The following is a 27,388-nucleotide window of genomic DNA, read 5'->3' on the forward strand; positions in this document are numbered from 1 at the left end:
ACCTGTCAGAATGGCTGAAATCAACAACACAGATATAAGTGTTGGTGAGGATGTGGAGAAAAAGGGAGCCTCGTGCCCTGTTGATGGGAACGGCGCAGCCACTGTGGGTAACAGTATGGAGGGTCTTTGAAAAATCAAAAATAGAACTACCCTAGGATCCAGTAATCCCACTACCGGATATTTACCCAAAGAATATGAAAACACTAACTTGAAAAGATACAGGCACCCGTATGTTTACGGCAGCATTATTTGCAATAACCCAATTACGGAGCAGCCCAAGTGTCCATCCACAGATGAAATGGATAAAGAAACGGGGGTATACACACAGAACAGACTATTACTCAGCCATAAAAAAGAACGAAATCTTGCCATTTGCTATGTGGAGCAAGAGAGTATAATGCTTAGTGAAATGAGACAAAGACAAATACCGAATGATTTCACTTACATGTGGAATTTAAGAAACAAAACAAAGAAAAAAAAGACAAAAAAACAGACTCTTAACTATAGAGAACAAACTGATGGATACGAGGGAGGTGGGCGAGGGGATGAAGGAAGGAAGTGATGGCGCTTAAGAGTACACTTATCGCGATGAGCGCTGAGTAAGGTAGAGAATTGCCGAATCCCTACATTGCACACCTGAAACAAATTGAACACTGTACTTTAATTACCCTGGAATTTTAAAAAAATTTATTAAAAAAAAAAAGGATGCAGGAGACTTAAGGCTCTGGAAGGTCAGTAAGCTGTTCCCACCAGCATCTTTTTCTCTCTGTTGTTTAGTTCCTGCTTGAAAATACTTTTGTCCTGAGTGCTCTCACCTAATGTTTCTGTGGAGTGGAGAAAGATATTACAACAGTGAGAATCAAGGGACTCAAGGGACAGAGAAAATATACTGTCACAAGCCCACACTCTGAATGATAAGCTGTTCTTAGTTTTGGTAACAAGGAGCCATGCTATAATGTTAGCAACACAGAAAAGACTGAGGATCCTGTAGTTCTGACATCTCTGTCTATCAAGTACCAAATATCTATCAAATCTCAATATCTATCAAGTCTGTGAGGGTGTTGGGAGGATAGTGTGATTTTAAAAATAAATTATATATATAAGATGTAAATTATATATGTAAGATGTAAATTATATACATACACACACTAAAAAAAAAAAAAAAAAAAAAAAATCTCAGTGGCCTGCTTCAAGCAAAGGGGAAACCAGGATATTCTGCGAATATTCAGAATATTGAAGACCGGACATTTGAGCCAAAACAATGTTGGCCTACAAAATTTTCTTTCTTTCATTGTCTGCCAGGAGAGTTGCATAAGCCCTTCTTCGGTACCACCCAAAACCTGGAGTAAAAGAATCGCACACAAATAACGGAAAGACAAAGGCTCCAAGTGGAAATTCAATTGTATTTATTTTTCTTATACAGAATCAGAGAAGTAAAAACCAGTACCAAACTCCAGGTAAAATGGTTTGATAGGATTGATTTGGCTGCATACCTTCTGCAGGCAGAGCTTTCTAAATTACAAATAAACACACATATGTCATATTACAAAACGTAGAAGTAAATTTTTTAAAAAGTTAAAGTATGAGCACATAAATGATGTAGTGTATTAGGGAAACAGTCTCTGTCAATCGCCCATTTTCCCAATCAAATGAATCTACAATTTCCTTTTTTTTTAACAGCTTATTTTTTTCATAAAAGTTGTACTTTCAGAAGTTACTTTCTAATTATGTCATAAGAACACAACTTATAATTAGCAACACTTCTCTCACCTTCTTCTACAGAGAGCTTTTCCACGACACCGGGGTCAACGGCACCCCCACCCCCCACACAAAATGTTTTACTCTGTCTTCCGTGCTCCCACATGCTGTACAATCAGTGAAAGAAATGGCATCTTACATTCTAAATATGCTGGTGAAACACTAACAATTACTTGGACTTAGTAGGATTGCCAACACATTTTGACAATGTATTTACCTCAAGAAAATGTGTTCTATCAGGATATCGATACCTTGGGAATTAGTTTTCCATTTCCATTTTTAATATGTCTTTGCCGTGGCAAAGTTATTGGATGAAATGCTGAAATTTACTGAGTTAGGACTGAAAAGATGGGATATCCTGGCAGTTCTTTTATAATAAGAAATATAAATAGCACCTTATCATAAATTCTGCAGGGGTCTTAACACTTACAATAATAGAAAAAACCCTTTAAAAAGTTGTTCCTACGTTTAGATTTCTAGCTTTAGTGTTCTTTAACAAAGGCCATATTTTATGGCCTTAAAAACAACAAAAAAAATTACATCTGGCTTTGTCCATTAGTAAACACGTAGTCATGGTTCATATTTCATTCTGGAAAAGTATTTGTTACGTTCATTAATGTATGTTCCAGCTAATTTCACTAAAAAAATTCTTCTAGTGTCTTCTAATGCCACAAGCTTACTAGGAAATTACTTCTTAAAATTGATAATACAAATCACCGATGTTTTAACTACTTTAAAAAAGAGGGGTATCTATTTCTTTTACACGTAATAACCTGAAAAGGAGTCTATAAAAATATTTTTTAAAAATACAGTAACACTGCTCAGTTTTGTTAGGTCCCTTGTTTTTTGTTTTTCTTAGAAAGAATGTACAACTCTTTTTGCAATTATTGCTCACAAAAGAGGAAAAGAGATAGTGCTCCCTTCAATTTAGTAGCAAACACAAACATCTACCCTGCTCTCTCTGAGCGCTTAGAGAGAGGAAAGGAATCTGAACATAAACCATGGGTCCTTCAGGAAAAAGAAATCACTTCATTGTGTTGGAAGCAACAGCAGGCCCATGCTCTTGTCCACAGACACGCTCAGCGTCAGCCTGGACAGGGCCACACAGCCCTGACCCCCCTACTCCCCCATAAAGTGCACCAAAGCCCTTTCTTCTACAACAGAGTCTTCTGGTAATAAAAGCTGTAGTAGAAAATTGTTGCTTTGTTCTTTTGGGCACCTCTCCTAGCATCCTGCTTGTCTAGCTTTTGGGGTACTCTGACTTGTCAGTTTCACTTCCCCAACTAGTGTCCTCCCACTATCTACTCTGACTTCACTACTTCATCTCTGCCCTTTTCACTTGCCTTCTTTCCAACCAGATAGAATGTATGCTGCCTGTCTCTATTCTGATAGATGGAAAATGATCTTATTCAAGATCCCCAACAGATAAGCCCCCTTGGGAATTGAAGGTTCCTCTCAGAGACCTGAATTATTAATGTCTTTCAAAAAAAAGGTATTAAATTCATAGATTATAAATAATGTCAGTTCAAAATATTCAACGATTGAGGACTTCATGGCAATGTAGGCAGAGCAAACGCCGGGTGAACCTGATGCTCTCTCTCAGTCCTTAAAAGCTAGTAAAAAATGTTTTTGGTTACATAAGAGGTATTGAGTACATATTTCATGCCTTTTTATACCAACTGTAGCAAACAGGGTTAGGATAATATACTGAGGAATCCATTTTACTGAATTCAGAAACACAAGTCTCCACCATACACCCTTCAGAGGGTTTTGCTGGGGGTTTTTTGTTGTTTTTTTTTAAACGCGTCAGTCAGAGATCTGCTTCATCCTTCAAACAGTTTCATAGATAAGATTCTTTTAAGCACTTGAGATCTGGAAAGCAAAACTGATAAGGCCTCAGCATTTAAAAAGCAACAGTTTCTCTGCTGTGTGTGCTGTCGGGTTGAAAGCTAGGTCGTCCTGATGTTTTCAGAACAGTTGCAAAAGACAAAAAAATACAGTCGCCACTGATTTATCAAAAACATTTGGCTGCCCTTTGTCATCAGCTACAAAATTATAGTGCTTTATAAAATAAACATCAAATTCTAAGCTGCAATTTAAAAAAAAGTTCAACTTGTAATTTAAAAAAAAAAAGGTTTTGTTTAATAAATGCTTGTAATTAGTACCAAACTGGTCTCTTTCATAAGATCTGTAGGGTAGGAACTGTGACTCACGGTCCCTGCTCTTCTCCTGTTGGAAGGACGAGTTGTCTAGACGCTACGCAGTAAAGTCATGATGAAGGACCAACTACAAGAGGACCGCATGTGCCTTTGCAGATGCAGAGTAAAAAGAACCATCAGAACCAGCATGGATTCAAAACTACATTGTATTCCATACAGCAGACATGTACTATCCATACAATGATTTTTAAAGCTCGAGTTAAGTGTTTTTTTTTAAAGCATTTGGTACTACTGTCATCAACACAGTTTTTGAAACCATCAATCAGCTCTAATTTCGTGTACATTTCCTGGACCGAGCCGCCTGTCACAAGTCACTGCCTGTGGTCAGTTTTTTTATGGTTTATAATCAATATGATGCATAAATTTCAACTAACACCCATCAAGCTTAGTCATGGGGCGGCAAAGAGAAAAAGAGAGAAGCAATTCTCCATCCTCAGCTCTGCAGAAGAACAACGCAGAGCCCCTCACGGGAATGCAGGCCTGCGGAAACTGAAAGGAGAACATTTAACTGTTTAAGTTACTGTTGACCAAATCCAGGCAATGATGAAACTGGCCGCATGGAAAGGAGGGAGCAGGGAGTCATGGAGTACACCTGCAGACTGACTCTGCTCCATTGCTTTTGCCAAGAGGCCCAGGAAATGTCAGGTCACAGCCGCTTCCAAGTTACAACGGTAGCGATTACAGCCAGGTTAGAAAGGGCTCGCTTTTGTTCAGCGCAGACTCCACATCATTGAAGAGGGGGATCAGATCTTCAGATTCCAAAGTTCCTAGGTCCACATTTGTTCCCGGGAGACAATCGAGAAAATCAGGGAAGCGGGTCTGCTGAGGGTTGATGCTCATGGCTGTCTGTCCTGCGCTGTCCCCTAGAACAGAACACGAGGTGGCCATTGTCATTCCGTTTGTTAAGCTCTTGAGAAGTTAACCCAATGCTCACCTCCACTGCCACCAGGCTTCCATGTAAATGGAAGATTCTATTGCTGCCGGTCTAAAATAGTCCAGTTCTCTGAAAAATTTCGGCTACCACGGTCCCGAAACTGAGTCGGTGATGCTCACTCGTAGGAGATGCGGAGATGCATCTTTGTCCTTTCTTTGTCCTGGGTAGACAAGGCCCAGATAAGGGCCAGATAAGGGCCCACAATGGATAAGCTCAGGAGACAGCAAAGAAGCACAAGGCGGCTGCGATCTGCACCTTCCCATGACAGCTGCATGAAGAGCTATTTTGTCAAAGAGAGTCCCTCCCTGTAAAAATGCCTTATCGCCCAGTTATACTCTAAGGATTTCATTGTGAAGCTTAGATCTACCCAGGTCCTCCCTCTTTTTATGTTCAAAGATAGTGGTGAGGAGTTTCCTTTAACTTTGTTATTAAAAAGCTGTCTTCAGGGGCGCCTGGGTGGCTCAGTCGTTGGGCATCTGCCTTCAACTGGGGTTATGATCCCAGGGTCCTGGGATTGAGCCCCACATCGGGCTCCCTGCTCAGCAGGAAGCCTGCTTCTCCCTCTCCCGCCCACTCTGCTTGTGTTCCCTCTCTCCTTGTGTGTCTCTCTATGTCAAATACATAAATTAAATCTTTAACAACAACCACAACAAAAACCTGTCTTCATTGATGGCTCTCGGAATCATTTTCAAAGTATTTTATAAAGGAATTCTGCAGATCACCCCCCCAACACACACACACACACACACACACCTGGCACCCCACAACTATCTACTTTTCTTAGAATGTGTACGAGTCACAGTGCACGTGAGCACTGAAGGTTCAAAGAAGTCTTGCTGTAAAGAGATCTGCTTTCTTTTGTTGAGGCTGTTATTACCTCAACCCATTTAATCATTCAATCCTATTCTGGCAGAACCTCTATCCTAATGGAACTGGAGTCTACAGAACACAGCTGAGAGAACACACTGTTCCAGGAAAATGAGACGTCCTGGGATAGGACATGAAGAACACATGTTCTTTACGAACAATAGTGGACGAGAAAACAAACTGACCTTTGTGCCCATGGACTGGGCTCTTTAGCTGTGTGACCTTAGACACATGTAACTTGTCTGACCCTCAGTGTATCCATCGAAATTGGGATTATAGGTACCTTCTTCACACACTGGAGCGAAGTACCATATAAGGTCTGCCACACATAAAATAAATGTTGATTGTGCTAAGAGAAAGAAAAACCTAGGAACTCGTTGTTGATTACCCAATATCAGAACAACTGATTAATTCAAATAGCCCTGATCAATTTTCTGAAGGTTTAAAATATACCTTGGAGGGTACCTGGGTGGCTCAGTTGGTTGAGCAACTGTCTTCAGCTCAGGTCATGATCCTGGAGTCCCGGGACCCCTTCAGGCATCAGGCTCCCTGCTCAGCAGGGGGTCTCTTCCTCCCTCTCACCTTCCCCCTCTCATGTTTGCTCTCTTTCACATCAATAAATAAAATCTTAAAAATATACATACACCTCAGAGACAGAAGCATTGGTAACTAAGGCCAGTTTCCACTCTAGAATCATTTCTAAAAAGCTTGTTAAATTAGCTTTTGTGTTTTAGAAGTATGGTAGCCTTCCTGAAATTGTGCACAGAAATATCATTATTCTGAGCAAAACCGAGAAAATTCATTTTAACCAAATGTATTTTTCAAGGAGAAAAATTACATCTTTCCAAGCGATGAGGGAAACATAATCAAACTTGCATTTTGGTGATAGCAAAACTTAATGGCTCTTCTGTAACCCATATTAAATCAGGGACTCTTGGCAATATTTTAGAGGATTTTCATTGCAAAAGGCAGTAATTTGGGAAAATTATATCAAGTTCGACATGACCTCAACATCAAATCTGACAAGTTCGACGTGATCAAAACATTGATTTTGATATTGTAGGAAACAGCATCAAAACAGAACAGGAAATCCCAAATAACTTTTACTACCCACTAGAATGTAACAGACTGAAATGAGGCTGAATGAAAGTATCTGCCCAGGAAACTATCCAATCTAAAGTGCTAGGTGTCTTTTTTCCTCATCTCTAGTTAGCACCATTCATCTCTACTGATCTCTACTAATAATTCAAAAACACATTTTTTTTTCTTTCAGCCAAACAAAATCTATTTTAAAGAATTTCTCTTATCCTTTCTCCTCAGACATGGAAAGCATGAGGAGGCTAGTTCTAAGATTTTTTGTTTAGGTTAACAATCTTAAAATACTTCTCATAGGATCAACTTTGTAATCACATAGTGATCTTTTAGGCCTTTAACAGTTTTATCCATTAAAAAGTAGGAGAGAGAAAAACCAGACAATTCTTGAAAGAGTATGATTATTGCAGAATATTCTGGAAGAGTGGTTGATCTCCCCACCTTTGCTCCTGCTATTCTCTTTACTCTACTCCACACCACATCCAGCTGTTGTTTCTATGTGTGATTTGCAAAGGGAGTGTGCTTGGCTGGCTTGTTTCCATTCAGCATGTGGTCAGTGAATCTCACAGACCTTTTCTAGCCACACTGGAGCTGTGCCCACCCCCAGCTTTTCCTCATCTTATTACTGTACTACTTTTCTTTCCTTAGGAAGGTTCATGCCTACTTCCTAGAAAGAACTTCACAGACAGGACCCTAGACTCCACGAGCTGACACTCACTTAACCAGGTTAACTTGGAAGCCTAGCATTTATCAAGTTCAGTTTGTCCATTACTTCAGCCTCTCAGAAGAGGGGGAAGAGAACTTTTGGGCCAAGCTATGTGATCTCATAACTCCCCACAACTCCATGAAGTAAGCATGTTACTCCCACTTATAGGTGAGAAATCCAAGGCCTTGGCACGTTCTAGCACTTTCCCAAAGTCACTACCAAGAAGTGGAGAAACAGAGATTCAATTTAGGCTGCCTGTCTACAAAGACTATGTTCTTTCCAGAATACCACTTAATTCCACACTTTGGCTTCAAAATATTCCCTACTTTGAAGCCATTTTTGAAAGTCATAGGAATGCCTGGGTGGCTCAGTCGATTAAGTGTCTGCCTTCAGCTCAGGTCATGAACCCAGCATCCTGGGATCAAATCCCACATCGGGCTTCGTGCTCAGTGGGGACCCTGCTTCTACCTCTCCCTCTGCTGCTCCCCCTTCTTGTGCTCTGACAAATAAATCAAATCTTAAAAAAATAAAAAAAAAGGCCACAGAACAGAATCCATCTTTTTTTTTTTTCTTTAATGGTCAGACTTAGATTTAGGTCTCCTGAATTTTTTTTAATTTAACTTTTGTTTTTTATCTTTACTGGCTTCTCAGTGTTTAAAAGATGAAAGCAAACAATCATTAAATATAGGAAGGAGCTACTTCATAAGGCTGTTCCAAAGAGGACAAAATAAATCTCACACCAAAAAATAAAGAGAGAGATGAAGAAAGTGAGGGAAGCAGGAGGAAGGAGAAAACTGAAGTAATAAATCGACGAATAACAAAACAAACGCTTCAGACTATTCCCGTGTGACTCCTCACAAGACAGTCTGCGCTATCCTCTGAACACAAGGATGGACGACCTGCAGAGAGACCCCAAGGCAGCTGCTCCGACCCACAGCACTCCTAAGACGCCCGGCTGATTGTGACTCTGGTCTGACCAGTGGTCTGGCTTCAGAGACTATGACACAGATGACAGTCATCTAAGAACACAGCATAACGAACACAGGCACTGTGGACAAGGGCAATGCGGAAAGGACTTCTTTTTTTTTTTTTTTTAAAGAAAAAATATTGATTCTTCTCTTTAATTGCTGAAGGAGGACATCGTTACCATGTTGGGACCTGGGAGATGACAATTTAGAATCTTCTGAGTGGCTTAACTTTCCAAATGGCCCTGCCAGTTGCTTCCCAAGTGTGGCTAGTAACATGAGGAAAATGGCATGTGGGAAGCACTATAAACCAGTCCCATTTCTCAAGAGGAAAAGTGGCCCATACATTACAACTGAAAGGAGAACAGCAAAAATATTCCACCGTGGAAGAACGGCAGAGCAGACAGCGGCATTAATCCAACTGTGAGCAAGCGCTGTAGGAAGCAAGGACAAAAGAAAGAAAGAGAGAGAGAGAGAAGGAAGGAAGGGCGGGGGAAGAAAGAATTTAAAATCCTGTGCCTGTACGTAAAACTGTATTTTGTATAAACAAAGGAGAAGGGACTAGAATTTAATAATAGTGCCTGAGGCTTGGGTGGCTTTTCAGCTGTCCTTTCTGTTATTGTTGAGATAAAGTGTTTCTGGTTGGACTTAGAATGAGATGACCGAAGGGACGAAGGGACGATACAAAAAGGCAAACACACTGCAAGGACTTGCAGGCTCTGCTCCCACCTGTGTCCATCTCGTCCACGTTGCTGAGGAAGTCCTCCGGAGTCGTCGGGACACTGTAGCAGCCTAACCCCAGGCCACTGTCAGTGCTCTGCTCCCTCGAATGGTACGGCCCTCTGGGGAGCAAAGCATGGGGAGACTTCAGTGCGAGCCCACACCAAGAATTCCCAAATCAAAAGAGTCATGAAACCCCTAACCTAGTCTACTTCTGTCACACCGCCCAACTTTCCAGGGAACGGAGGGAGGCCAAATTTGCACCTCCCTTTAATTTTCCGACATGCACACCGATGTCAGTGAAATGAAAAGACTAGGCAAATAAAACCAGCCAGTCATAGTAAATTGATGCTGATTTCCTTTTTATCTCAAAATAATAATTTGAACACTGTGCTGCATATAGGACTATGATACCATTTACGTAAATTTTTAAAAAAGAAAACAGTGTTGAATATTGCTTATGAATGCACACATTAACAAGCAATAGGAAACTTAGAAAGACACACACCAATTTCTGAACAGTGGCTCCCACCAGGGAGGAAAAAGAACAGGTATCAGTGGTGGTGGAGATGGTGTAATACTTAAAAATGGTATAATTAAAAAATAAATAAATAAATAAATAAATAAAATGGTATAATACTTTTAAAAAATGGCATTAATACTTTAAAAAACAAGTAAGATCTAGGGATCTAGGTGTTGGATACCCGGGTAAATCTTATGTTATTCTTTATATTTTTCTGTGTATTTGTAATACTTCTAAATAAACAATTTAAAAATTCCCTTTCTTCATTACTTCAGTTACTGCTTGTTTTTAACCTCTCTTTCTGTTTTTACTAACTTCCATAATCGTTATTTGTTTGTTTGCTACAAGCCTCTGCAAGGGCAGAAAAGACACAGGAAACAGACAACTGTCCTTTATTTGTGTTTAAAAAGCTACAATTAAGGTTTGACTACTTCTACTCATGAACATATTTCTGGCTAAATTATCTTTTCCTTCTTGCTCATATGTTTCATATTTTAAAAACATTGTCTCTTTGTGTTAATTACATTTTTTACTGTAAAACCATTTTAGACCCACAGAGAAGATGTGAAAAGAGTACAGAGTCCCCATGCACAGTTCACCCAGCTTCCCCAAGGACAACTTACACAACCGTAGCACAATTACCAACACCAGGAAATGGACAGCTTCCCTTGATCCCCACCCCAACCTCCCAGCTCCCCACCTTTCCCCAACATAAACAAAGACCCATTATACTCTAAACCACGTAATAAATAAAGCAAAAATAAGTCAGTCACTCCAAAATGTTAACTTACCCATTGAGGAAAGGATCAGAGCTATTATTAGTGATGGATCTCATGTCTGGGGTCATGGTTGGCGGGTTGACAGCAGCCTGAACGGTGGCCAAAGTCTCGGCTTCCATGGGGAGCTGTCTACAGAGGGCGGCTTCCTACAGAAATATGACAGAGGCAGAGGCAAGTTATTCACTCATTGTCACAAGGATCGGAGCAAAGTATATTTCACAGGAAAGCTTTTCACCGAACACAAAGCACTTCATGTGTGTTCCTAATCAGTCAAAATCATCAGGAAATCATTACTGTTCTTTCTCTGGAGAAAGCCTCCCAGGCATAAGTCACTTTCTGACATTCACCAAGTTAATGAGAAACTCAGCTAGTATCTATCTCAGGACACTTACGTGGGGACTGTCCCACCCATCCAAGTGTTTAAACACCCCAGTCACGTAAAGGTGTCAAGACACTTTCTCAAAGACAAAGCTATTTTTATCCCAGGTGCTCAGACCAAATCTCAATCAATCAAAGCAGTTGAGCTCCTTTGGCCTAGCAAGTGCATTCTGGTCTTTGCCACTAACAGGCCCTTAAAGTTGGGGAGTTACAGAGTCAGGCTCTCCATCAAATCAGAGCTGGCAGTTCTATGTCAACAGCCAGGAGAACAAAACAACCAAGGAACAAGTTTGTCAGTCCGTCGGTTTTTCTATTTGACTAGTCATCTAGCTGACCTGATTCAAATGGCTGAAGGGTGGGGAACCATGCAGAGCCAATCCAAATCCCACTAACAACAAACTGATAGCATATGGATTTCATTAGCGAAAATTAGAACGCTAGAATTATTTTGTTTTGGCTGGCATGACTTTGCCAGAGAGGCAATCCAAAAGGTTATGAATCTGACTGCAATCACTTTCTCTAGGTAAAACCTCCAGGGAGTCTCTCCCATTTTGACAAACAGGAGCAGACATCAAATTCCTTTCAAATTTGCTGCTCTTTCCAAAGAAGAATACTTTTATATGTTTATACTTGCATCCAAAACCAAAGTTGGGCCCTTCCTATATTTATGCCTATCAGTTTCCCACTTTCCAGCCTGAAGTCATTGGTCTTCCCATCCCTCAAACCCCAAAACCATGGCTACAATGGCAAACAGAATATTTAGGCCATTTAAATTACGGTATCTCTGTTAGATCTCTTCCAGCCCTAACACGCTATGATTTTAGAGAGTAACTGCTGTCTAGACAGGTCTAGTGAAGTCATCGGCAATAAAAACTTTCGGTTACTAGAGTTCATTGTACTGTTATGAGCAGTTATGGTAGCATGACTCTTACAAAACGTGAGACACCTGATTGATATGAAACGGCATTGTTAATTAATATTTAAATAAACATCCTGTCTAGGAAGGGCTTCTGGCTCACTTCTCTTCATCCAGGCTGCAAATAACCAAAATACCTAACGAATTTTCGTCAGTTACCCATAAAAAGCAAAAAACACCACCAAAGGGATATTTTCTGACAGATGTTTTTATACGGCAGGCAGTGTGCATTAGAAATCTTATTCTCCAAGCAAAGCTCACCTGAAGGCCTCAAACAGAAGAACAATCGGGACGGAACCAGTGGGAGAAGCCTAAAGTCCACCAAGCACACTCACACACACAAACCACGGTCTGAAAACATCTAGTCAATGATGTAATTTCTAGTTCTTTATAAACTGTAACTGCACAGATCCTTTGGGCAATAACCTTCATAACATAAAAAAATCAACTTCAACTATTCATTTTATAACCATTCTAAATAAATGTGGGATGTACCCCTAAACAGATGCTCTCTTTTGGTTGTTTCCTTTATTTTTTAAAATTTATTTAAATTCAATTAGTTAACATATGGTGCGTTAATAGTTTCAGAGGTAGAGGTCTGTGATTCATCAGTCTTATATAATACCCAGTGCTCATTACATCAGTGCCCTCCCCAATGTTCATCACCCCGTTACCCCATCCCTCTACCCCTTCCCCCCATCAACCCTCAGTTTGTTTCCTATGATTAAGAGTCTCTTATGCTTTATCTCCCTCTCTGATTTTGTCTTGTCTTATTCTTCCCTCCCTTCCCCTACACTCCCCTTAACAGATGCTCTTTTAAACATCAAGTTGAAGATACTGCTGCATTTCCTTGTATCTGACAAAATTTTCTCACCATTAAGTCTTAAGAATACTAGCTGAATTTCTAATATTCAGGTAGTCTGAATTTAAATATAATAAGAATTGTTTCTGGAACTTCACTGTATAAAAAATATATATATGCATATATATACATATACACACATAATATATATTTTTGTCATCTATAATAACATGTAAGATGAAAGTAAAATGTTAAAAATTATAAGAAAAAGTATCAGAACCTAGCTATAAAATATATAAACTTTCCTTTTCATTTAAATTACTCCTGGCATATTTCAAATAGATACAACATGTATTTTTCTTTTTAAGATTTTATTTATTTATTTGACAGAGAGAGAGAGAGAGGGAACACAAGCAGGGGAGCAGGAGAGGGAGAAGCAGGCTTCTTGTCAAGATTCTTGTCAAGCAAGGCCCTATGTGGGCCTCGATCCCAGGACCCTGGGATCATGACCTGAGCCTAAGGCATCCGCTTGACGACTGAGCCACCCAGGTGCCCAATACAACATATATTTTTAAGAGAAAGCTTGTGTGTGGTTAAATATATAAATAAAATTCAAAAGGCTAGAAAAACCGAAGTTGAAAGACCCTATACCAGATTGGGGAAAATGTTCCACTGTGCCATCTCCCAATTCACATCTGTTCCCGCTACTGCTACTTTAAACTGAAGTTCCGTTCCTCAGCATCGTTATTTCCCCAACTATTTTGAAGGCTCCATGTCATCAAAGAAGCAATCCTATGTTCCGCCTGTAGGGGGCTCACATTATCATGTTCCACCTTTTAACGACTGACAAACAAGAAGATACAGAGGGTGTTGAATGTACCTGGATAATAACTTTGAAATATAAATCAGACTAGTGTGAGTTAGGAAGTTATCATAGGGGGCAACACTCTCTTCGAGATTATTCTTGGGCTACAAGTCATTCCACACAGCCGCCAACCTGAAGATCCTGTTGGCTCCTCGGCTACAGTCATCTGGATGGTGGCCCACAAACCCTTATTATGTGACAGCCCTGTCCACTTCCCTTCCTGTGTCTCTGATATGCTCCCCTCACTCACCCCCTTCTCTCTGCTTTTCCCACTGCCAGCATCTGCGCAAGTGTTCTCTCTGTTTGGAACATACCCCTCCGGATCTTCCCAAAGTTCATACCTCATTTAATGTCTGCATCCTACAAATGCTATCTCTTCAGAAATTGCATTAAATTTTCTTCACAGCAACTGAAGTATTTTTGTCTTTCCCATTAGAATGTTAGAAAATTCCACAAAGCAAGAAATCATCTTTGTCATGTTCACAACTAAATCCTTGCTGCCTATAACACTCTAGGCATACAGTAGGTACTCAACAAATATTTGCTCAATGAATAAATGAAAAATATTAGTGGAATTCAAATGGGACTATTTTAAATGGTGATTAGTAATAAAAAAATCCACTAAGAACATTCAATTCTCATCTTCAGCCACAAATATAATTAAAATAAGAGTATACGTATACATCTCAACTAGCCAGGCACAAACTGCATCCTTGTGTGATGATCCCACTCCTTTCTTCCCTGCTCCTAAGACAGAAGAGAAGCAGAAGAGCACAGTGGTCAGAATCAGGGATTCTGGGACCAGATGCTTGGATGTGAACCCTGACTCTGCCATCTCCCAGTCAGTTAAACTCTCTGTTCCTCATTTATTATTTTTTTTTAAGATTTTTTTTTTTTTTTGGAGAGAGAGTGATGGAGAGAGAAAGCACAAGTGGGGGGGGGCGGGGGTGTTATAGGGGAAAGGGAAAAGCAGACTCCCTGATGAGCAGGGAGCCCAACATGGGGCTTGATCCCGGGACCCTGGGATCATGACCTGAGTGGAAGGCAGACTTCCCATCGACTAAGCCACCCAGGCGCCGCCTCTCTTCCTTATTTATGAAGCGGGGGGAATGACAGCATCTACCCACACAATCATTTAATAAATATGAACTAAGTAATACTATTATCATCTCATGTTCTGTATTCTAATCCCAGAAAACAAAAGCAAAACCAAGACCAAACCATCTCAGAAGTCACACTATTGTGCAGAACCGATCCATACTGAGTGGTCTGACATTTCTTCCTGATGAACTTTCACCTTGGAAAGATTAAATCCAAGTGTGAAATTCATCACAATGAGTCAGCAAAAGAAAACAATTTTCTTTTTTTTCTAAATAAGGACAGGTCTGTAAGCCTTTTTTGTATATAACATAAAATTAGTTTTCAATATACATGGAGAATAGTGAGAAGTTTCACTTCACTTAATTATATTTCATAATGTAATACTTCCATATTTAGAAGTACCTTTTTTTTTTTTGAATGAAAATACTTTCCTATTTCTGCTCATGAATTGAAGGAGAAAAAGAGCAGCACAAAACCCAAAGTTTGGAAATAAAAGGACTAACATCACTAACACGTCTGAATCCAAACAAGGGAGGATTTTTTCAAAAATAACAACTAAATTTAGGCATGAAATTAAAGCCCAGCCTCAGGATGATTTTGGCTACCACATACCATCTGCTGCCCTACACGCCTGATTTTGGTTTGACCAAGCAGCAGCCGTCAGGACTGATGAAGGTAAAACAGCTAAACCACAGACAGAAGACGGTGGGACTGGACTCAGCAAACGGATGTGGAAACAGAGACTCAGTCAGCCAAGGCTGGTCTAGGACTAGACTCAGGCCTCCGACTCACAGTGGGTGTGGCAGCTGCTCTAACCATTGCTGGGGCCTCAGCTCCCCCGAGTCTACGCAGAACAAATGCTAAGCTGGAGGCACATCTGAGCCCCTGGGTCTGACTCTCAACTCCCACTTCCACTCTAGTCCAGTAGGTCTAACCACAGATGCCGTCCCAAGGTCCCCCCCTATCCAGTCCTCCCACAAGCCTTCAGTTTCCCAGACTCCTCCTACTTTGGATCCCTCATCATCTGGCCATATCCCATCCCCCCTTAGAAGTTCTGTTGTACCACAGTTTCCAGAATGCCTTCCCTGACCACCACAACCTCAGCAAGCAGCCAGCTTCCCCTTTCCCGGCTCTGGACTCCTCAATAACAGTGTCCCACTGAGGTAGGATACCCCATGTCTCACAATCCACTCCTCCCGTGGCCCCAAAGCAGCTCTTCCTACCAACTTCAAGCTTTCTCTTAGTGCCATCACCACTGGTACAAAAATCCAAGTCCACTGACTCCCAGCCCCCATAACAACTCATTCATTTGCACATGTATTTATTAAAAAAAAAAAAAAAATTCTGTAGAAACTACCAGGTGCCAGGAACTCTTCTCAGCAGCAGGGACAGAGCCTTCCTCACAGAGCATTCTAGAAAGGGAGACAGATGTGGACAAGGACCAAGCCTTGGGGGTCCTATCTCCTGGATATGTCCATGCTCCAAACCTCTGTTCCATTTCAAGACGATCAGCACTGCTTCTCTAGCTTTTCCAACAGACTTGCCTACCTCCTGTCAACCTCCCTAGGCAAGGCTGCATCCAGGTCTCCGTTCTATGCTTTGCAAAGCGTGACCAGAGGAGAAAAGTCAGGCTGGAAGGGATCCTGGTGTCATGTCTTAGGAAGAAGCAGGGAACTGTTTAACCAGAACAGACACTTGAGGGGTATACCTTGGTTCTCAAACTATTTATGGATTATCCCACGGCAGAAGGAAGACCGATTCCTTCTGCCGAGGATCTGAGATAGATCTGATGAAGGGCTTTCTAGTTACTAGTCCTGCTGAGGGGTGGAACTGGCTCTCTCAATTCTCTGGGCTGCTGGCCACGGGATTCTCAAGCAGCTGTGGAACGTTAAAGGCTCCTAGACATGTCCAGAGCTTGGCAGAGGAGGAAAAGCTTCCCTGAATCGGAAAGACAGGGGTTCAAATCCCAGCTCAGTGACTCCCTCTCTATAACATCTTGAGCTAAATTCTTTTTTTTTTTTTAAGATTTTATTTATTTATTTGACAGACAGAAATCACAAGCAGGCAGAGAGGCAGGCAGAGAGAGAGGAAGGGAAGCAGGCTCGCTGCTGAGCAGAGAGCCCGATGTGGGGCTCGATCCCAGGACCCTGGGATCATGACCTGAGCCGAAGGCAGAGGCTTTAACCCACTGAGCCATTCAGGCGCCCCTTGAGCTAAATTCTTAACCTTCCTTGACAGCTTATTCATCTGGGAAAAAAAACAAAAAACAAAAAACAAAAAACCAGAGAGAGACAGAGCGCGCTCGTAAAGCTCACCTTGCTGAGCCGTTGTAAAGATTTAAGGGCATATTTATAAAGAACCTGGTCCAGAGAGGCAGGCAACAGAAGGAATTACTGATAGTGTTGTATGTTTTAGGAGGCAGAGATGTTAGCTAAAGCACGCAGATCATTTACTATGTGGGAAGCACTGTTCTAAGCACTTGAGTATTTCATCCTCACAATAACCCAACCGTCTCCATTTTACAGACAAGAAAACTGAAGCACAGGGAAGTCAAGCGAACTTCTTCCCAAGATCTGGCCCCCCAGTGTTCTCCTAGCCTCCATACTGACTGACCGTGTGGCAGAGAGAGGAAAACCCAGGGCTGAGATCAGAAGATCTCCAATTTTCGGCTCTTTCTCCTGCTGGCCGTGGGACTTGGGCAAGTTATCTCCTTTCTCTGAGCCTTTTTTCCCAGCTATCAAATGAAAATACCAGCCCTCTTCCATCAGGCATTACGGAGGTCTGGGTAACACAGCCTGTTTAGCTGTCCCAAACACAGTTTCCCCTGCCCAACTGGGAAAAAGACTGACTTGGACATATTCTATGGTCCTTTTAAATGTATATGGGTGGAATTAGTGTCCTGGGAACTCACAACACATCAAGCACAGTTGTAAGTTCAGATTTTAAAGACCGGTTTCAGAAAGATCTGGAAAGCTGCCCCTAGTAACCCCACCCCTCTTGTCCCCTGCCACAACTGTATTTTTTTTCTCTATCCAAGCTGAGGGTGGAAAGACCATTGCAAAATGAGGGCTTAAGAATCTCTTTTGGAGTTTGTGGTTGTCCATCTAGGTCTCTGAAACGAATAATTATATGTGAGTTAGAAAACAAAACAAAACAGAACAGAACAAAAACCAAACCCCTTTCCTAGCAGCTGTGGAACGGGGTGGGGTGTAAAATATCCAGAGGGATGTGAAAGACAAATGCTGATTTGTAAGTTGAAGATGTCCCTGGGAGCAAACCTCAAACCCCCTTCCCTTCCAGCTCCCCACTCGCCTGCAGTCTGCCCGTGGAATAAATCAACAGAGGAGGTGAGAAAGCAAACAGCAGTTGAAAGCATCCTGCAGCCCAGGCTGTCCTGGGCTGGGGGAGCCCCCGCAGCCAGCAGCTCCTGCCCCAGCTGGAATGTGCTTCAGAGAAAACACGATGACAATCACCCTTCTGAGGGTGCTCTAATGGTGGAAGCCTGTGTGGCCAGGGGTTCCACAAAACTGGAGGACTGGACTGTTTTAATTATAGAGGGTGCGGTGAGTAGAAACAAATGAAAAAAATCAAATAAAGACAATATTTTGAAATCCTAACATTAAAATAGTCGTTCTGGTGCAGCAAAGTTGCTGTCTCTGCCAAAACCCTCAGGGACTTCAGAACGCTGAATTATTTACCTTCTTAAAGGGAAAAAAAAAATTCCCAATGTATATTTCTCTTTAACTCTGTGCCAAGAGATTCTAGAAATTCACTGTCACATTTCCTGGAGCCTCCCTTTTTCAAATACCTCATCACCCATGCTCAGCTGCCAGACCGTTGGTATGGAAGAAGAGTCAAAACTCTAACCCTTCGGAGGAAGACATTTGCTGAGGCCATAATGATTATCCCTGGCGTGTTTGTTGCTCTTTCGATTCAGGATGTATACCACAATCCTGTGTGTTATTCTAGAATCTGTACCCCTTAGAATCACATTAAGGAAAACTTCACAGTTTAGATATTCTCTCTTCACTTCAGAAAAAAAAAAAAAAATAGCTGAATGCCTTTTGGAATGGTCTGTTTCTTCATACCTTGGTGAGCTTATGAAGATCAGAAATATGAAGCTGCTTTTCCTTTGTGCAGATGTGGTCACCTTTATTTGAAAAATGTGTTCAATCTGCATTTTAAAAAAAGGGTCCTTGTAAAAAGACTCGAATTGATGTTATTCCTCAACTATATCGGAGCACCAGGACATTTTAGAAAATGGATTATTTCTGGGACTTGACGGAGGCTAGAACTGAAGCTCGCTGAAGAGGACGGCCCAAGTTTGTCCACTCCCTGCTGTGCATTTAGGACCTGGAGCATTTGCTGAGCAAATCAGTGAACGAACCTAACGAGCCAGGCTACCACCGATGGAGTCCCATACTGGTTGGACGACACAACTTCTGATGTCCCAGTCATCCCTGCAACCGAATTCTATGAAATGCTTTTCTACAAGTTAAATTATAGTGACTGAAGGAAAGACTCTTCATGAAATAGCCACCACCATTGATGCTTCATGGTCTGCTATAACACGACACTTTCTAACCTCTCTAAATAGCTATTCTTCACATGACAAAACCCAGACTCCAGATTTTTTCCCCAGGGCAGCGCTGCTCCCAGCCGGGCGTGTCCCTCCCGGGCCCACGGTCAGGAATGGCTGCTCGAGGCCAGCCAGCTGGCCAGCCGGACCCCGTAGTGGCTGTCAGGCCTAACAGAAATCTGTGAGACCTGCCAGAAGAATTCCGAGGCCTCCCGCCCAAACCCTCTGTCCTCGTCCCCGTTGCCCTGGCAACTAGAGGCCAGGCTTAGTCAGCAGTTTTGTTTGACAGGCTGCATTCTCCTATCCACGGAGCCCCAATTAAAGGACGGACCCAGGGTAAAAGCAGGGCTGAATTTGTCTAAGAATAATAATGGTTTCTCAACAAGGCAGGCCCTGAGAAGGGGCAAGGGGGAGCTAAGGCTTCTCCACTTAAGAATCTTCCAGGTCCTGGGGGCTGAAAGGAAGTCCTTGGGGTTAAAATCTTCAAGGCAGAAGGCCCACCCAGCTTCCTAATTAAATGAATAATACACATGAAAAGAAATACTCTGCTCAGATAAAGCCAGGACTCTGTTTTCATGTCAAGGAATTGTTCTTTTAGATGAGTAAATAGTGACTGAGAAGCCTGTTTCTCAATTCCTTACCAGTTACCAAAATTTTCCATTTCATTGGGTAAAGTTTCAAACATGCCCTTTATGATACTGAGCAAATACTGTGTTATTTCCAAGCTGTAACAGCAAAATATTCTACACTCATTGTGAGCCTGTGTGGTTCATGGTATTTTAAAAAAATAATGGCCAGCCCTATTGTAGGAAGGATCCCAGGCAGCTTACAATAGATCCAACCAAAGTCACAGCACAACTTCCATGGCTCATACAGAATAAATACACGATGTCCCAGTATTATTTTTTTTTAAGATTTTATTTACTTATTTGACAGACAGAGATCACAAGTAGGCAGAGAGGCAGGCAGAGAGAGGGAGGAAAGGAAGCAGGCTCCATGCTGAGCAGGGAGCCCGACGTGGGGCTCGATCCCAGGACCCTGGGATCATGACCCGAGCCGAAGGCAGAGGCTTCAACCCACTGAGCCACCCAGGTGCCCGTTGTCCCAGTATTATTAAGAAGAAGAGATAATAGGGGCGCCTGGGTGGCTCAGTGGGTTTAAAGCCTCTGCCTTCGGCTCAGGTCATGATCCCAGGGTCCTGGGATCAAGCCCCACATCAGGCTCTCTGCTCAGCGGGGAGCCTGCTTCCTCCCTCTCTCTCTGCCTGCCTCTCTGCCTACTTGTGATCTCTGTCTGTCAAATAAATAAATAAAATCTTAAAAAAAAAAAGAGAGAGAAGAGATAATAAAACAGAAGTATGATATGCTACCAATTTTGTTTTAAAAACAAAGCATACGCACAGATATATACAAAGACTGGAGAGAAATCACCAACATCTTCACAGCCACTCTCTTAGGTAAGGCTGTGAGTGGTTACTTTGTTCTTGGTTTTGACTATTTTAAACATTGTTTTACAATGAATATATGTTTTGTCTTTCTTGTGTGATAATTTTACTTTCTTATTATTTTAGCTGGTATACAGTAAAATCCACTCTTTGTGGTGTATGTTTCTTTCTCTCTCTTTTTTTTTTGAAGATTTTATTTATTTGACAAACAGAGATTACAAGTAGGCAGAGAGGCAGGCAGAGAGGAGGAAGCAGGCTCCCTGCTGAGCAGAGAGCCCTGATGCAGGGCTCAATCCCAGGACGCTGAGATCATGACCTGAGCCAGAGGCAGAGGCTTTAATCCACTGAGCCACCCAGGCGCCCCTGTGGTGTACATTTCTGAGTTTTGAAAAATCCATGGGTTGTGAAACAGCTACCCCAATCAAGATACAGAACAGTGCCACTATCCCCCAAATCCCCTAGTGCTACCCCTTTGTAGGCAGCCCCTCCCAACACCCAACGCTGGCACCCACTTACTTATTCTCCATTCCTATAGTTTTGCCTTTTTCCAGAATGTCATAGAAATGGAATCATAAAGACCTGGTTTCTTTCACTTACCAAATGCTTCTTTTGTCTCAATCAGAAAACAAAAACAAAAACAAAACAAACAAAAAACAACCAAAACCCTACTCCATTATATTTTTATAAATTAAACATTTTATTTTTCAGGGCACCTGGATGGCTCAGTTGGTTAAGCATCTTCCTTAGACTCAGGTCATGATCCCAGGGTCGTGGGATCAAGCCCCATGGTTGGGCTCCCTGCTCGGAGTCTGCTTCTCCTTCTTCCTTTGCCCCTCCCCCTGTTGTGCCCTCACTATTTCTTCCTGTCAAATAAATAAAAACTTGTAAAAATAAAATAAAATAAAACAATGCCACTCTTTAAAAAAAAAACTTTATTTTTCTAATTAAAAAGAAAAAATGGGGGAGCCTGGGTGGCTCAGTGGGTAAAGCCTCTGCCTTCCGCTCAGGTTGTGATCTCAGGGTCCTGGGATCGAGCCTCGCATCCGGCTCTCTGCTAGGCGGGGAGCCTGCTTCCCCCTCCATCCCCTCTGTCTGCCTCTCGGCCTACTTGTGATCTGTCTGCCAAATAAATAAATAAAATCTTAAAAAAAGAAAGAAAGAAAAAAATGTCACAAACTGAATCCAAATTTCTTTTTAAAAACTACGAAGATAACCAGGAGTTCAACTGAGATGGTTGCCTTTTCTCGAATTGCCATTTCTCTTATGAACTTGAAGCTGCCTCTCCAGGTTTGGGAAATTTCACAAGGATAATAAAACTCTCATTACCATGGACAACCGAGAATGTGTCACAAAAATTTACTTTCCACAATGTCTGCGATGGATGCCTGTGGAAAGCAGTGAAACACTTTCCTAAGACGACTGTGTACTGCAGACTTGGCCAGAATTCCCCTGAGCTTGGAGCACCTGCCGTAACCCGAGATAACTCATCAGTTATTGGACATAAGAAATTCAACTTGGCTACACCAGCCAATACTAAGTTGTAGGGACCATTTTTAATGGAACTCTCCTACTTCAGAAGATTCCTAATCAAGGGAGATAGCAAAAACCTCACTGGCCCTTTGATTTTAATGCTGTGGACTGTTAATAACCTGTTGGCCCGAGGGGCCACCGAAGAGAAATAAAGTACCTTCTGCTCTCTTCAAAGAACTCTGCCCTGTGGCAGGAATGAAAGCCAAAGATGGAAGGAGGAAGGAGTTAGAATTTACCCTTCTGGCCACACATTTGGATTAGTTGTAATCATTTTGATTTGCATTAGTTGTAATCACTTTAATTTCATCATGTTGCCTGTCTGGTAAGATACAAGTTATTTGAAGGTGGCCAAGTCCCATTTGTCTTTTTGTTTTATTTTTCACCACAGAAACACTGGTTGGATAAAGGAATGAGGAGATACAGAAAAGAATGAAAAAAGACATTTTCCATCCTGAAATAACGAAGGTTCACCTCAGATCTGTAATCAAACTTTCTTTACAACCATTTCTTGATATTCTACGTGACTTCCATGACCACAAGTTAACATGTGAGCCCCTAGCATTATGTAGCCCACGTGGGCTTACCCAATACTGAGGCGGTTCTTTCTCCACAGTGCACCACCATCAGATTACACGCCTGGAGGGATGACGGCATGGAGGAAGGAAAAAGAGGATGGAGGGATGAAACCGAGTATTTACACAGTATTTAATGTGTAAGGAGCTTTCACATTTATTATATATCTAAGGATGACAACAATTTTCAGAAGAGTGATGCTTTCCCAAGAATTAGGGAATAAGTTCATCTTACTCATTAAATTTTACCAACCTCCCTTCCCACTATGGAGACAGAAATAGGATGGGGCCTCTCTCCTAGAAATTCTCTCTTGATGGAACTGCAGGTAGGTCAAGGCTGGGCAAGGCAGGGACCCTGAGCAGAAAGCCTGCACAGCTAGGGCCCCCCTGTGAGTAAGAGGAGAGCCATGCTCCTTACAGACTGCCCAGTGAGCTAAGGAGGTTAAGGCACTTGTTGCCCATGGAGGGCATGGGAAGGGGACAGGATGAAGAAATGAAGTCTACAGATAATCTTTAGACCTCATCATGGGGTGCCAGGATGGCTCAGTCAGTTGACCATCTGACTCCTGATTTCAGCTCAGGTCATGATCTCAGGGTCGTGGAATTAAGCCCCCTTTGGGCTGTGCCCAGAGGGGAGTCTGCTTCTCTCCCTTTCTCCCTCTGCCCCTCCCCCTAGCTCACGCACACATAAGCATGCTCTCTCGCTCTCAAAATAAATAAATAAATCTTATTAAAAAAATTTTTTTAAAGATTTTATTATTTGAGCACTGCAAATAGTGAAGCAGAAAATCACCAGAAAAACAAAAAAAAAAAAAAAAAAGAAGTAAAAAACCACCAAGATGATAGACGTAATCCACACCTGAACAACCAGGCATCTTGGCAAACACCTCAGAAAACTATCAGAGAACGCTGCAACACTATTTACCATCTGGCCTTAAATGGTATCTTTGACACTGAGGAGCAGGCTGCTTCTGGATGGGGAGAAAAAACTCTGGACATTTCCCTCCGCTGTCCCATACAACAGCATTGCCCAGTATGATGCAGCAAAATGCTCTAAGTTCCACAGGCTCTAGGGATCAGCGTTTAATGAACTTGGTTGGCATTTCTGTAATATGAACCATCAATACTACATCCTGGTTCAAAAGCACTTATGGTTGGAATAAAGGAAACAATGTGGGGCACTCTCCCCCAGCCCTTTGCAGAAATACTTTCTGTAGGAAGGCGGCGGTGGGGCAAAAGAAAGAAACAGAAAGTGGCAGAAACTGAGAAATAAATCATTCTTTGCAGAACAGTCTGTAGATTTGTCCAAAGAAAAAAAAACGCATTAAAGTTCATTTAAATATAAAACTAAGAGAAAAGTTACAAATGCTATTATGATACTGTTAACACTCTATATTATGAAACAGAAAGAATATTACAAATGCAATTATTATCATAAGATAAAAAGTAATAATATAATTATTTCCTGTTAAGAAACATGATCCTGTGTATCTAAAAACAGTATAAACAACTGTTACCCTGAAATAACCATGGACGTTCAGACATAAATCCTCAGGGAAAAAGGCACAACTGTAGTTGTATTATAAAGCTGTATTCCTCAAATTCAGGGTAGTTCCACTGAACAACAAAGCACAATTTATATTCATTTCCCTCATTGTCAGAGCCTATGTCTAGGGAATTATTTTAATTTGCCATGTTTTGTATTGACATTTTATATCCTAGATCATTCTTTTATAGAAATCAATGTGTATTTTTAAAAGTATCAGATGTGACTAAAAGAAAAGGCAGCACTGACTGTGACACTCCCAGGCTCTTCCAAGAAAGCCCCCTGAAACAGTTAAAAGTACTTATTTCCTTAAACTAGTGAAAGGAAGCTTCTTGTGTATCTTGCTTCATGTGAGTCATAAAGCAAAGTCTAAGAATTAGAACAATAAGCTGAAACCTTCCTCCCTAAAGAGTAGCCAGCAAAACTGATGAGACCTAAAAACATGGTTTACATTAGTTTAGCAACACAGAAGAAATAATTCTGTTCTTGAACAGACCAAGCCACTGAGGGAGGCAGAAAACTGTGGGTTCCTTCAGGGATTGTTTTATTCATATTTTGAAGTGCTGCATCAGCTATGACCCACAGAGGACACACGGCAACGTTCTGTCCACTGACTGACTGAATGCATGCATTGTGGGCAGTACGGCACAAAGGTACCCGATCAATACCCGCTCTCTCAGAGCCCGTATACAAACATTTACCTTTCTCATTCTCTTTCAATTTTTCCCAACTCTTCTTCATGCTCCGTGGCGGACCAAAGATGGTTGCAAATTCTTAGTCATTTTGTCCATGGAACATCCTTTCTGCTCTCTGCTTTAATCTAGGGCAAATCTGCTATTTCTTTGATTGAGAGCATATGGGAGAAGTGACTCTGTGACAGTTTCCAGAACCAGATCCTAAGACACTGGCAGCTTCTACTTCTTGTTTCTTGGAACATTCTCTCTGGGAGACCCAAGCTGCTATGCAGTATGTCCCATCAGTGAGATTGCTGTGCTAGCTAGAGATACCAAATATAGACGTCCCAGGTTTCCATCCCAACCAAGCCCAGTCTTCCAGCAATCCTTATCATGATGCCACCCACTTGAGTGAAGCCATCTTGAACCCTCCAGACCAACCCACCCACCAGCTGAACACTACTAAAGCGGTCTCCATCAACATCATGGAAGCCAGAAGAACGAGCCGGCTAAGCTCCGCCCAAATTCCTGACCCACAAAATTGTATGATATAATAAAATAGGCTAATGTTTTAAGCCACTGCATTTTGGGATAATGTTACACAGCAACAGATCACTGGAATAGAGTCTTCCTCCTCCTCCTCTAAAGATCAGCAGTAGAACCCAAAGGCAGCCATGCTAACACAGCTGGTCCTCGTACTCGTACGTTTGGCTCTGAAGACAAGGCAGGCAGATATTGGGAGAAAAACCTGGATTCTATTCATATGGTCTGGAGTACGCTTTGGACCTTTAATGCTTCTAGAGAAAGATTTACCCTGACGGCCCGCAGCTACCTACCCCCAGCCTTGGTACGTAGGGTCATGGAGCCTCCAGCAGGCACCACAGAAGGCCATACCTGCCTCATGAGCTCCTCTTGGCGCATTCTGATCCTCTCTCTCTCCATCTGGATCCTCTGAAGTCGAAGCTTCTGCTGCTGCTGTTGCTGAGTGGTCAGAGCATTGGGCATGCTCATGAGCCCTGCTGGTGGGTTCTGAGGAGGGTGGTTCTGCTGGCTCAGGGGAGTGGGTGCCATCTGCTGCTGGTGCTGGTGATTCATCACTACAGGAGGGAAGACCAAGCAAATTAATGAACAGGTCCTACAACACCTTATCAGAAAGAGACCATCAGAATGCTCTGTGCTTTGGAATATAGATTCCTGAGATTCCTGCCGAAGTACTTTCCTGTTAATCATTACTGTTTAAGTAATTATTACTTCAATTCAATTCATGGAGGCTCAGACACTAGCCCCACTCCTGATTCATCTAGTCTTGGCATTTGGTGCCCTGTTAAAAATTATTTCACACCTTCCCTGTGTCTAGAGCACATTTTAAAGCCTTTAAGAACATAGTGGTCAAAAGTGAATTTCACAAAAGGTTACCACAACATATGATGTAATTTCAGCGGGACATCTGGGTGTGTGTGCACTTTCTAGACAACCTGCATGTTCATGTCAGAGCTAAGGAGGGCGTGAGATTATAGATATACAGTAGTGCACGATAATATCTAGGACAGCGGTGACTGGCAAGCAAGATATAAAACACAGTACCTAGACCAGCGACCTACACAGAAGCAGGACCCCATTGATGCTTTGTTAAAAAAAGGGTACCTCAAAGGAGCATGAGCTAAGCTCAGAAACAAATAACCTGACTGAGGAAAAGATGTTATATATAGTTTTTGCAAAGGAAAAAAATGAGTGCAGAAGAAATTACATAAAAATGATTATCATGGGAGCACCTGGGTGGCTCAGTCGATTAAGTAACTGCCTTCAGCTCAGGTCAGGATCCCAGGATCCGGACTGAGGCCCACATCAGGCTCCCTGCTCAGTGGGGAGTCTACTTCTCACTCTGCCCCACCCCCTGCCTGTGTCCACCTGTGCACTCTCTCTCCTTCTTTCAAATAAATAAAATCTTTTTAAAAATGGTAATCATGGGTTGCCTAGCTGGTGCAGTCAGTTAAGTGTCCGACTCTTAGTTTTAGCTCAGGTTTCGATCTCAGGGTCCTGAGATCAAGTCCCACATGGGACTCCACACTCAGCACGGAGTCTTCGTAACACTCTCTCCCCCTCTACTCCTCCCTTCTGTGCGCGCGCGCTCTCTCAAATAAATAAATATTTTTAAAAATGATAATCACATTTGTGATTGAATAAAGGCATTCTAGAAGTCTTTTAAACTTTTTAAGTATTATCTACTTATCTGCACTTACCAACACCTTAAATTTTGCATGCAGTACTTCACTTGAGGAAAAAATTTTTAAATCCTTCAATAAATTCTATAATTGGCATTCACACACACACACACATTTTTAAAAAGTGCTAGTTTTCCTTAAACAGTTTACCAGTCAAATTTGCTTAACTTCTGCCTAGGCCATCTTCTATAATAAA

General features: G+C 41.9%; 1 protein-coding gene across 2 annotated transcripts in view; it reads right to left on the reverse strand.

Moving 5' to 3' along the window:
* Positions 1-1,385: 1,385 nt before the first annotated feature.
* The window catches only part of WWTR1 (WW domain containing transcription regulator 1), a 135,628-nt gene continuing 109,625 nt past the window's right edge, over positions 1,386-27,388 (reverse strand). For both annotated transcript variants that reach the window (XM_080796805.1, XM_080796804.1), the window contains exons 4-7: positions 25,865-26,067; positions 10,576-10,709; positions 9,271-9,383; positions 1,386-4,840 (exon numbers count right to left, since the gene is read on the reverse strand). In XM_080796805.1, coding sequence (XP_080652931.1) covers positions 4,656-4,840; positions 9,271-9,383; positions 10,576-10,709; positions 25,865-26,067 — 635 coding nt within the window. In that variant the 3' untranslated portion in view covers positions 1,386-4,655. The remainder of the gene's footprint in view (positions 4,841-9,270; positions 9,384-10,575; positions 10,710-25,864; positions 26,068-27,388) is intronic.

This window comes from Martes martes (assembly GCF_963455335.1).
Source record: "Martes martes genome assembly, chromosome: 1".
Taxonomy (NCBI): Eukaryota; Metazoa; Chordata; class Mammalia; order Carnivora; family Mustelidae; genus Martes; species Martes martes.